The sequence below is a fragment of the Netta rufina genome (assembly GCF_964035555.1).
Source record: "Netta rufina genome assembly, chromosome: 2".
NCBI lineage: Eukaryota > Metazoa > Chordata > Aves > Anseriformes > Anatidae > Netta > Netta rufina.
Window position 1 is genome coordinate 45,050,265 of NC_140124.1, and position 13,527 is coordinate 45,063,791.

The 13,527-nt window shown below is 41.5% G+C and overlaps 1 protein-coding gene across 1 annotated transcript in view; it reads right to left on the reverse strand.

The window, feature by feature from the left end:
- Nucleotides 1-5,961: 5,961 nt before the first annotated feature.
- Nucleotides 5,962-13,527, reverse strand: part of CPNE4 (copine 4) — a gene marked incomplete at its 3' end in the record, with an annotated part of 189,730 nt that continues 182,164 nt past the window's right edge. Inside the window, exons 15-16 of the mRNA XM_084306945.1 lie at nt 12,136-12,372; nt 5,962-6,093 (exon numbers count right to left, since the gene is read on the reverse strand). Of these exons, the coding sequence (XP_084163071.1) occupies nt 5,962-6,093; nt 12,136-12,372 (369 nt within the window). The remainder of the gene's footprint in view (nt 6,094-12,135; nt 12,373-13,527) is intronic.

Here is a 13,527-nt window from a genome sequence, read left to right on the forward strand (position 1 = left end):
CGGGAGGCGCTGGGCGGGGCGGGGCCGCTGCGGCTCCTGTCACCTCCGGGGTGTCCGTGTGAGGCCGGGAGCCGAGGGGAAGCGGCATCAGTCGCCGTTGCCAGCTGCTGTCCAGCCTGGGTTCCTTTTTTTTTAAGCCTGTGTCCCCGCTTTGCTTCGCCGCTGTGGTGTCTGTGTGCGCCCGGCTGGGTCTGTGTGGCGGAAATTTGGCGTTCGCCCCCGTAACTCTGACCCAGAAAACCATCCACAGCGTTCACGCTTGATTTCCTGCCCTTGTGTTTACTTCTTGCCCTTCTCCAAGGCAGGCAGTGTGAGCAGAAGCACATCCCCCAGGCACCCCGTCCCGCTGGTGTCCCCCTCCCTGAAGCCAACTGCTCATCTGCACCGACACAGGGACCGCTGGGTCTTCCCCTTCTCTCCCGGCATCAAAAGCATCAACCCCACAGGGGTACTGCTAAATTTGTGTGTCCTAGTGGGGCCCACCAGTACCTCATGTCAGTACCTTTGCTCCGACAAAGACTTCTATGCCACCAGGAGCAAGGGGTCTCAAACTGTGACAAGGGATACTTCCCAATTTCTAAGCACCGTGACAACCCTACAGTGGTGCCCACCCTACCAAAGTCCCCAGGGAGTAGCAAAATACTATTTATCCCCATTTTAAAGTCGGGGAACCAAGGCACACAGCAAGATTAAGTGACTGCCGAGTCATCATGGATGTTTGCAGCCAGAGAAGAGGGCTCCCTCGATGCTCGCTAGCCTTGCTGCCACAGTTTGGTGCTTTTCTTATCTAGCACACTGCACAACTGAAGTGGCTGAGGATTTTGTGTGCCAGCAATTTGCAAGTAATATGTTTCTGGAGAGAAAAAGTTTAATGCTGTACTTCTCTTCACCTTCTTTTGGACATGATGCAACATCAAAACTTTTTTTTTTTTTTTTCTTTTCTCTTTTTCATGATGATAAACAAGCATTTGACTCTGTCAATTTGTGTGTGGGAAGGGCAATCAGATGGCAAACTGCCTGCACAGTAATCAGTGGGACGAGAATTCAAGTGCCTCCTGAGCACAGTGTAAAATTCTTTCAGCAGCAGGAATTACTAACACATTTTTGAAGAAGGAAGGGAAAGAAAGAGTGCCCATTATAAAATAACCTTCCCTGCTAGTCTGCTGCCTCGAGCAGTCCTCAGAACTGCAGGACCGAGGAAATGGAAGCACCACTTTTGAACTGGCAACCTCCACAAGAGAGAAGGCACCTAGGTTTCACCTGGTCTGTGCTGGGGAGCTCCCTAGCTGTGCAATGAAATGGGGAAAACAGAAAGTGGGGCGGAGCGCAGACAGCTAAAGGTTTGCAGTGGATGTTACAACCAAATGGGCTGCTGGCCTGACCAGTACCACCCGCAGAGCTCTCTGACTCCAGGAATATCCTCCACTGACATGCGACTCCCCCTTCTCAGCCCAGGGCTGCAGGTACAAGATCTACAAGCCAAGGAGGTTGGATGGTGTGATAAACTGTATTTTCCCTGTAGCAAATGGCACTTCGTGTAAGTTAAGGGGAAAAAACAACCTAATAAGTGTAACCTTATCTCAGGAGTCCTCCAGCTTATCCCTTGTATTACAAGAAATGTTAATGTGAATGTACTGATGTTACATGATGTCCATGCCACTTAGCCGTAAAGGGAGTGTGTATAGTGCCTCTTTCACTCTGGAAAGGATGGAGATATGTTTATATTTGCACACGAGGTGTGACTGCAAGACCCACAATCCCAGGTGAGAAAGTTCACTGAATAAGCAGTTGGTTGCTTCCTGGGGGTAAGCCATGTCCTGTTTGTGCAGCCGGAGAGCTGTGCTGAAGGAGGCAGTTCTGTTCTAACTCATCAGCAACCATTTTACTGCAGTACAATATTGAGGCTCAATAAGCCAGATGACCTTCCATCACAATACCCTGTGGGTAGGTAAACCCATGGGATGCAGTTCATAGAATCATAGAATCATAGAATATCCTGAGTTGGAAGGGACCCTGAAGGATCATCAAGTCCAACTCTTGACACCGCACAGGTCTACCCAAAAGTTCAGACCATGTGACTAAGTGCACAGTCCAATCTCTTCTTAAATTCAGACAGGCTCGGTGCAGTGACCACTTCCCTGGGGAGCCTGTTCCAGTGTGCAACCACCCTCTCTGTGAAGAACCCCCTCCTGATGTCAAGCCTAAATTTCCCCTGCCTCAGCTTAACCCCGTTCCTGTGGGTCCTGTCACTGGTGTTAATGGAGAAAAGGTCTCCTGCCTCTCGACACCCCCTTATGAGGAAGTTGTAGACTGTTGGGTGCTGCGGACTTGTAGGGCTCTGTCGGGCACATCTGCTTGGAGCCAGGGCCTTCCACCTGCGCATTTGTTGCAGTCTCACTTCTGCAACCTGGAGCAAGCCTTGGCTTAGCCCATTTTTGGCTGGCTTTCAGACAGGTGAAACTGTAAACCTTTTGGCTGTCATCAGTTGTGTAACTTTGATATGTGCAGACTAAAGTAAAAGACGTGTTTTAAAGGTGTACAATTATTAATATTTAATTTTCTTCTCATACCTGTAGACTCTTTCATCAAATGCTATAGAATATGATATTGCCGATCACAGTAAGAATTTTACATGGATAGGTTTTACCTTACCATAATAAGCAATTAGCGGTGTATTAACACTTTTTTTCTTTTTATTAATAGACTTAGTTTACCCTACATAACTAAAAATGTAACTCAGGTCAGTATCTAGCTCAAGAATTATGGATGTTAATATATTTTGAGCTAATAGGGATGATGAATATCTTTTGAGTATTCTGAGACTTTGGGATATTGGATTGGATTTGAGTAACAATAAAAAGGAAGGCAGGACTGCAGTAGGCAGAGAAGATATTTTATATCATCAATTACCTCAAAAGGACAATGTATAATTTATTATAAAGGAGTTTTCAGAATTTGAAATGATCCATCAAAAGTCAGTAGAAGTTTAAATTTGCATAAAATATCTACAAGAGAAATGACCACAGTTAAGCCTAAAGGGAGAATGGCCTTTCTAAGCCCTAACTAGAAAAAAACAGGAAAAAAGCCATTTCAGTGATATATTCATATATTTAAAGATATTACTATGCACAAAGCCCATACTATCTTATTGCACTGAGTAACCTGGAGCAATGAAAATAACATTCAGAGCCTCATTAGAAATCCTTTACCATATGACTAGTTTTATCTTCTGTGCATTTTCCTACATCATCTCACCGCACTATTATGTGTTTGTTTGGCATGCTGGAGTCTATATAGATTGAAGAAGATTTCCAATTGAGTTTTCAATATCATAGAAGTGTCCTTTCAATTACTTTGAGGGCTGGTGCAGGATTGCTGATCTATATCACCACTGATGATGATTTGGTTTTAAGCAGACTGCATTTATAACACGGATTTCAAACAGAAAGATCTGCAGCAACTGTGATTCTCTTGGGACACTTACATAGACCACCTACATACGTGAAAATGACTGATGGGTTATCTAGCTCAGCACACAATAACCATTGAAACCACCCCTTAATCACTGCATTTTGTGTGGTGCTGCATTATAAAAGCTCCTTGCAACACCTCTGCTGAGGACAAGCTGCAACTGCCCAATTCCATGCAACCATGAACACTTCACAAATAATTTAGCTGAGGATTGTATGTACCAGAAGAACAATTTCTCAGTTTCCTAGTTGTCTTGCTGAAAATTTTCTATTATTTTCCTTCAGTCTGGCAAACAGTAAAGGCTAGCCCCTCCTCAGCTGCCCTTTAGAACCCTAAATGCATGCCAGGGTAAAGCAACATCCTTTATGTTGGAAGAGCACCATCATGCCTCTGAGGAACTTAAATCACGTTTCAAATACAAAACTGCCCCAGTACCATTAAGAGATATTCATGAATACATGGCAGTGATCATCATTGTACAGATGAGGAATCTGATGTACAGAAAAGTTAAACAACTTGCCCAGGATTGCAAAAAAAGATATGAAGAGCAAAGAACATGGAGCCATTGATTTTTTCAGTCATGTGCTTTAAGAGTAGAAAAAATGCTCCTCCGGAGAATAGGAGAGGAAAGAAAAGAGGGGGGAAATGGGAACAAGAAACTAGAGATGTCTTAGATAAGAATTAAGATACATTGGCAAAGTGGTATATGAGATATAAGGGGAAATCAAAGCATCTTCCAGCTGAAAGCTGAAATACATCCACAGAGGGGAAATCTGGGAAATGTGCATCCTCCTGCTCAAATGAACAGTCAGCCATTAAATGAAAATGTGGATTTGAGATCTATCAGTTGGGACATCTTCACACAATTTATACCTATGACCAAGTAATACTTGGCTGCTGTTCAATATCCGATCACCTGAAGAAATCTTTACTAGCAAGTGTGAAAGACTGCACTGCAGGATATGGATGGAGAGGAACTGAATGTGCAGTGAAGACAGCCCCATGCATCTTGGCTGCCTTCACTTTATGGTACAAAATCATCCATCAAAGCTGATCCCGTGGAAGTTGCTTCTAAATGAGAACAAGGGAATTAGAGTTCTACACTATCTGCAAAGTCATTGAAAAATACATATATCTAAAACCAAAAAAGCCTGCCCACGGGTGAGATTTTCCAAAATATTCAACACTGGCCCGAAATGCCTTCTTCTGGAATTTGCAACAAGAATGTATTTGCTTCAATGGGAACACAACTCATCCAAAACCATGCTCTTTGGACAATCCCACACAAATTATTTTGGGTCAAATGTTTTAACTTCTAACAAGCTATATCTCTCACTATTGTCTTTTAGCAAATGAGGAAGCCTGAATTCAAACCCTAAGAATAACACTGATCTAATTTATTTTTATATATGCATATTTCAATGGAAAAAACAACCCACTGCTATCATGTTCTTGTTTGTCCTCTTTAAAAAAGTGTCTTGACTACTCTTTTCGTACAAAATCAGTTTTTCTACCACAGACGAGTGATGTGTGTGTGAGGAGTTTCAAATTATTACTCGTCATGAAATCGGGCCACGTAAAATTTCTGCTGGAAAATGTGTCACGCAGAGTTGGATATTGGGTGTGAGATTAAAAAACCACAACACACAAATGAAACAAAAAAAAAGAATTCCCAAGCATAATAGACTCTTAACGTGGGTAGCCAAAATACAACCCATTAGAAAGCCAGCCAGATCCTTTGGATTAAGTATATATATTTTATGACATGCAGTCCTGGTGGATCATGCCCTCCAAGCCAGATCTGAACGCTTCTTAACAGGTGGATGTGTCAGGCTTTTGACAAATTGCTGCTCAGGCCACATAGTGAGTGGGCATGTTTGGACACCCATGTTGCAAACTGCTAATGTCAGAAATGCCCATGCTTAGAGCCAGCTATCTCTTGAAATAATTTATTACTCCTTTCTTGGGAGACGGAAGTCGAAAGCAGGCAGCTTTGTGGCAGAGAGAGAAATAAAGACAACAACTGCAAAACTGTGTTGTTTTTATTTTAAACATGCAAAATACAGTTCATGCATCTGCCATTTCGAAAAATCTCTCAGTTCATAGCAGATTAAACCAAAGACATTTTGGCTATCGACTCTCAATAAATATTTCAAAATGCTTTACAGTGTAAAGATAAGAAATTTAGCAAAATTTCAACAAACCTGTATAAAAAACAGATACAGATAACTTTTTATTTCAAGGCGACATGCTGTAATGTAAAGAGTTCACTTTTTTTCTGGATGTCTTTTTCCTCATAAAAAGTTTTCAACAATACAACCGCTTAACAGATTTAAGCCTTCGGGCTACACATGCAAAAAAAATGGTTATTGTAGTTAAAAATCACCAAAACGTGCTATTTTTTGTTTCATTTTTAAGTACAGTAGTTGTAGACAGTAGCATTTCTCTTTTTTTTTTTTTTTTTAATTTTGTAAAAGAGTGCAGGCAGGTTCATGGAGCTAGTGTCCTGGAAGACTCGTACTCTGACACACATTTTGGTTTTATCCCCTTGCCATTGTAATAGTCCACGACTTGGTTTGGAACTTCAGCCAAAACGCTTTTTGCTAGAGCAGCTGGGGATGCCTGCAGGAAATGGTAGAAAACACAAGTGTTAACCTGTGTCTGTGCCAGAAATGCCAGGGCTTTCAGAGGCATTGGTGCCATGAGATCAAGGCGAGAAGTATGGTACAGAAATGGAAGGTAAAAAAGAGTCAAAGTGAGTGGCACTATTGCTGGAAACTCATTTTGTAGGCTGCTTGGGGCAGCCTACAAATACAGATACAATTTGGACTCTTCTAAATTCAGGGCTAGGGCAACTCTTTTCCCAAACTTCTCTGCACTCTGAGAGAGCACCACATCATGATGTGATAGTCTGCAAAGACTTCCTTCATCTGTACCCAGTAAGGGACCCTGTACAACTTTACAATGAACATGGGTAGAAGGGAGGCCTTCATCACGTCTCTGCTCTCCATTTACATAAAAATACTTTGTTTGCATTGGAATTAAATCACTGTCAAGAAAATGTTTTGTGCCTAGGCTTTGAGAAGGTTTTAAAGCTCTTTCACCAACATATAAATGCTGTGTGCCACCCAGAGGCAGCTCCTTTATGAACTGATGGCCCTGAGATGCAGAGATGTCCAGGGGCTTTTGCCCCAGCTGGGAAGGAGGGGTACCCCTTGGCCACATGAGACCCTGTGCCCTCTGTTGACAGTGAGTTGCTGCCTCACACACAGCCTGACAATGCTTCAGTGGGGCCTGTGGATGTTTTATGGGCAACCATTAACCTACACGTGCTGCAGGGATTTTCTTCAGACCCTGTACCCAGCAGTGATAGAACTGGAGCCCTGTTCCTCCATGGAGCCCCAAAGCACCCCTCTGCCCTGTGTTTTGGACTTGCTTGTTTCTAGAAATTTGGGTTAGAGATGATCGAGGTCCCCAGACCCAGCCTGCCTGACTACATTCCCTCTGAGCCCACCATAAAAACACAGGAAAAATGCACATGCTGAAACTGCTGTGTTTATCTCCAGGTACAACACACGGTTCACACAGTGCAGCTCAACTGATGCACGGGAACTCCTTGCCCTGTGGCTGGATCCCATTTCTTCTGCACACCAAGTCCTTTTTCCCTCCACTAATGAACACTTTCCTTCTTTCTGTCTGTAATATTTTCAGCCGGGATTCAAAACTAGCATGTTGCAAAGTTGTATTGACTGACTTATTGCCCTGCTTTCTTTCATGGGGTTGGATCCTTATGACTTCAGAGTCTTACGATTAGGGTTACATAGGATGTACATGGTAAATATTTCACAGGCATGCTAAGCCAGAGGTGCAGAAAGCCCATGGGGTGTTATAAGTTCTGCTATTAAATGTTACAGTACTACAAATACAAAGATCATGCTAGCAAAATTAGAAATACAATTATTTTTGTCTTTTGTATTTTGGTATTTTGAGTCACAAATGATTAACAATGAAAAAAAAAAAGAACCAGTATTTCCAGAATGAGACATTTATACCAAAATATTTGAGTAAGCAAAAGTCCGGAACATTTCTGCATAAACAAACTGGCAAAGCAGAACCCATATTTTGTGCGACAGCACAACAACTGTTCCCAGGTGTTACACAGCAACAGAACCCATTTATTTTAATTCTTCAAAGTGAAATGCATGTTTTTTCACAGTTGCCGTGTTCTTGCCTAAACCTCTCCGCACTGAAATCAGCAGAAAATGCTCCTTGGAGTCAGGCAAATAACTCATTTCTATGTTACCACTGAGAACTCCTGTGTTTTTTTTTTTAATCTCCCTCCCAGGTGTGGCAAAACTTATATACCTTAACTTGCCTTTGTGCCATTTTACTAGAAATACAACCCTAAAAAAAAAAAAAAGGGTGAAAACAGAGTAGGGAAAGAAGAATCCTGGGCCATCACTGCACACACAAACCCTAGCAATCAGGAAACCTTTCTCTATGTTTAAAAATGCTGGGCAGGGGCCACCAGTAGATGGACAACTGTTGCCATTAAAATATTTCACCATGCCCATGATGTCTCTTGGGCCTGAGGCTCTTTTTAATAGGTAGCATCCCCAAAATGGGGTTAAAGGTGATTTCCCGTTTAACAGTTTGGGTAACTTGTACCTTGTGTACTTTTTTGTGGTAAAGCACTCTTATTTCTAGACCAGATGGTGCAAAGCAGCATTTGTGTAGGTAAGAATTGGACTGATACCTTCTGAGCCAAAAACCAGTCTCAGTTCAGCAGTGCTGCCCAAGTGAACTTCACTTGGTGAGTGTTTTGCTATAATGTTTTTGCCCCTGTTTAAATGCTATGCTTGAAGAGCATCCTAGCAATAAACACCTCAAGATGAATAGCTCTCAACTGATGGCTAATACACAACAATCAGATCACCCAGCAGCAGGAAAATAATCCCCTATGACGATAATTGGTATATATTACAAATGGCTGTTGATTCAGTTCTATAGCTTCACCATGCTTAATCTTTAATTACGGCGAATAGTGCAAAACATTGCCTCTTGCAGTGGTGAAGAACTATGCTTTCCACACTCATTTGTGATATGTGTTATTAAGTCACAGTTGTTAGGCTTTGTAATTAAACACAACGCAGAGCGCAATACAGTCCTGTTGCCGCATCACAATTGTGCACAGTAAAAATAAATTTTAAGGGAAAAAAATCAGCTCTTAAAATAAAACTGTGAATTAATTGAGACAGGTGGTTTTCTTCATCTGCATTTCAGTAACTGTGAGCATCACTGTTCTACAGTTTCAAGTGAAGGATGCTCACGTTGCTGGGGTGGTGATAATTATAGAGGGAAGAAACTCATTTGGGTTCAGAGAAAATATTTTCCCTTTCTTTTTTATGATGCTTCCCTGTAGTGAAATGCACATATCACCTAATATGATATGGGACAACTATTTTAAACAGTAATGGTTACCTTCATTTTTCAAGCCTCTGCAACTACAGATTTGCTAAGAATCAATACAATTATTAAAGCTTTACTGAAGTACTCCTGACACACTACATCGTGTATAAGATTAAACCCAAATAATAAAACTCTCTCTGTCTTGGGTCTTGAGCTAGTAAAACACTGAAGCGGGTCTGAAGTTTAAAGTATGTGATTATTTGTAACTATCTGAGTAAAATACCTGTATGAGTGCTGTGGAGGATCAGAACCTTCCCTAAAGTCAGTCTTACAAAATAAAAGGTATTCTCTCTACAGGTTATTTTTTAGAACATCCTTTCCCCTCATTTTGATTTTCTCAGAGGGGCAGCTTTTGGATATATTATTTCTGATCTCTTTCAATAGATATGAGCTTTTGAGCTGCAGGCTGACATGAGAACTGAAGTAATGAAAAAAATATTGTTTGGGTTCACTCCAAATGAATTCTGGTTTACTATTCCAGCAAAACAAATAAAATTGCTCACACGTAACATCCCTCCTTCCGTCAATAGTAGAGGCAATATGGATTTAGGCATAAATAAATACTTGATTTAGCAGAAAAATCTATAAACCCTATACAACTTGACTTGTAGTCTTTCTAATGAGATCTTTCAACTTTTTTTTTTTCTACTCAATAGCTGAACATCCAAAGTAGCAAAACTAAACACAAGGTACAAAATTTACAAAAGGGATGTGATTTTTAACCAAATATATCTTTTACTTAAAGCTGTCAATTGTAATACTCTGTTTTATGGTAATTCCTGTATATGATCAGAACCGATCTGACAAAAATCTCCCAAATTTGGGGTTAAATCTGCATTTTTCTATGAGAAAAAAAAATAAATTTGAATCAAAACACCATACTCATTTCTACCGTGAAAAATTATCTCACTAGTTGGTAGAAAAGACATAGCCTTTTGTTTGTGCTGAGGATAAGTACGCAAGATAGCTGTGAATGTCACTTTGTTCAGAGAGATATTATTTGGGATACTTCCACAACAAAGAAATTCAACCAGAAGTGGCTGTTGTTATGGGCACTCATCCATTACACTGACATTTATTGAAATGCTGGAAGATCACAATAAACAGACTAAATATCAAGTTGCATAAGATATATCATCTTTTGTGATATACCATATACATTATCTATCTCTAAATGTCTATTATCTCCATTACTGAGACAAAGGGGCAGTAAAATACCTCTATTTAATAAGAGCAATAATTTTTTAAGATCGCTATCCTCTCTCAGTACTGGGGTAGTTAATCTAAACCAACTTAAAATAAGATATACTTTTCATTTGACCAATGCTTGCAATTAAAACCACACGTAGGATCACTCGCAAGTTAACACCATAGGCACAGTATATTTGGCACCCCAAGAGAACTGCGCCTGTCAGTGTTAAACCTATTCAATCAAGGATTATTTCAGCTTTGTAATAAAGTCGCAAAGCAAAACTAAAAATAACAAATGCAGCTGGCTTTGCCAGTTCCTTGCAGAAACATATTTTTCAACTAATTGAAGGCAGGTCTAGCACTGGTTCATAAATAACTTGCCTTTTGACACTTTTGCTGTAGACTACAGTGCAGCACTACACACTTGTGATTATCTGATGAAGAAGCATCGTGAGCTATGAGCAGGTCATGCTCGTACTTTGTTCCAGCAGATACTTACTAGGTGACTGAGCAGCACTGTCAACACAGAAATGTACATATCTACAATTGGGAGGCAGCTCCGCAGCCATTTGGTGTGGCATCACTGATCTAATAGCACAAGGTGAGTTTTACATCATGCGAGGATCCATTCTTTACATAAAGGTGAGGGCAAGGAGGAACAAGTCTCTTTCTCTTATACCTCAGTGGAGTTTGTGAAAATAAGAAGGGTGTCTAGATCTATGACAAATATGGCAAAATTTATTTTGAAGAGAGAAAAAAGAACAACACTTGAGAAGAGGAAAATAAAGTGAAGTTTTGGAAGTGGCAAAAAGAAAAAAATAATGTCATGTGGTAACAAAGAGTCCAGAAAAAAATAAAGAAATGTAAGCACTGCAAACCCATATGCAGACCAAAACCAACCCAGAATTGAAAACTTCTGTGTAACAAATCCAGAACTAACGATCAGTAGGGAATGAGAGCAGTTTGGGAAGGGCACTCTCATGATGAAAATGAGTCAGACACATAAAGGAATTTTCAAATCCAATACTGAGAATATCCTTCTTACACACGAGAGAGTAAAAACCACTTGAATATAATGGAAGGAATGAGGGAAAGAAGGGCAGAGAAAGATGGAAAAAACAGAGGGAAAAGGATGGGATCAGCATTGTAAAGGAACACAATGGCAGTTCCACATCTCTATATAGAGGAAAAGGACCCTGAAAAACCAGGCCATGTAGGGGAAAGCTTCTATAGGTGAACACTGTCTGTACCTGGCTGCTGAAAAAGTCCCTGGGACAGATGCTGCAATGTAGGGCAGGTGACTGAGGAGAAAAGTACATGGCCAAGGGATTATTTCAAATTTGGTAAGTTAGTGCTAGGTCTGTCACTTCTCCTCCTCCAGAGTGTCTCCTATAACATGATGGGCTCACACAGGAACAGCTGGCTGAAGGCGCAGGGAAACTTTTAGTAACACCACTTTTTTGACTGTGTTCTTTTGCAGAGTTTGGGGCAAGGTTTGGAGGAAACCAGGATGCTCTGGGTGGATAGTTCTGTCTTTGAGGACTTAGGGATCTGAATTTCAATAAGGAAACAGCCTCCTGGGGAACACAGTGAGTACAAATTCACAGCCACTTCAGGGCTCTGTGGAAATGAAGGGACAGTGTACATGTATGGAAATGGAATACAACAGCCCTAACAGAACAGATGAAAAGAGAATGGAAAAGAGACATCAGGAAAAGCAAGTCACAGAAATCAAACTAGAATCATGGAGGAAATGGAAGTCAGGACTGGCACCACAAGAAGCACAATTTTCCCCCACCTTCACCTTCTTCCCCCTCCCCATCTTCACCATCTCACTGATGGAGCACATTTCATTCTGTATTTCTTTTTCCCCACTTCTGACACAATAATGCCATTGACCTACTGAACACTCCATTGTCATCCAGTTAGGCCCAGCCCCAGGGACCATTAACTACATGTCTACACGTTCACCCTTCTGCAGAATGGATGGAAAAGTCAGCTTACATGTTTGAAGTTCCTAAATGGCACAAACTGGACAATGTCTCGAAGCACAGGCTCGCCCTTGGGAGACCTCAGGATCCCATCATCGCCATCCAGCATCTGCATGTCACTAAAATCGGCGTTCCCCACCCCGACGATGATGACTGACATGGGAAGGTGAGAGGCGTGGACAATGGCCTCCCTGGTGTCAGCCATGTCTGTGATGACGCCATCCGTCAGGATCAGCAAGATGAAATATTGCTGAAGTTGTTGGGTGAGAAGTAAAAATCAGATCATTAGTTAGTCTTCCAAAGCTGCCTGCCTTTTATATAAAAGTGCTTCTGATAACTGTCAAACACGGACTTTTTTAAATAGAAAAGAGTGATTACAGTGACTCAAGTGTTAAGTGCACTTTCCATGCAAACCTCCTCAGCTACTAATTTCTCCTCTGCTGCAGTTTGGCTGTACTTCACATCAGTTCCAGGAGCTGGAGGGAGCCAAGGGATGCACAGTGCAGAAAAGGGGGATTCTGGCTGCTAGGGCAGGGAGAGTCAGGACTTTGGCTCGCAAGTCTAGAATAGACCTGAGATCCTCACTAGCCCTATTTTCCATCTGCTGCACAATCACTTCTGCTGACAGTTTCTGATTACATTTTTTCCCCTTGGGAACCAGTGGGAGGCAGGGAGGAATGGGGTATTGAAGCGTTACAAGCTCGTAGCAGAGCTGTCAGGGAGGTTATGACAGCACTTTGCAGAGGAGCTTTGCTAACAGGCAAGTGGGATGGGTGCAGCCATCTGCAAACTGGAGGGTGACCCACTGGTGCCTGCGGGAGAAGCACCCACCACGGCAGGTTGTATTCTGTAGAGCAATGGGATCCCTGAGGAGAGGAAGGTCACATTCAGGAAGGAATATATCCATTTTCAAACACTTTATATGGAGCCCTTAAGAGAGGTTTTCTCGTTCTCTAAAGGAGATCAAGCAATTTTCTGTGCCTGTCATTTCTTTCCCAATACTCCAAGGCTCACCGGACTGGAATCAAATGGGCTATTACATCTTCACTCAGTAATGGGGAAAAGTAACTCTCACTTGGGTCCTTTATGAATAGCTAGGCAGCTGGAGTCATTTAACAAATGTACATTAATACGAAAAATGTACAGTTCATAGAATTTGGTCACTCTGCATGAGCAAAACCAACACACAAAGCATCATTACAGTTTATTTATATGCAGCTATATAAACTCACACGGAGTTCTGTTCATTGTCTTCTGCCGTAAGTAAAACAAAACATTAGGCAAGATAGCTTTACCTTGAAGAATTGTGATATAAACTAATTTGATCTTCAAACAAACAGAAAGTGGGGAAGCTTAGGTTTAGGAAAATGAAGCAATTTATTTGATGTGACATAATAGTTCAGAG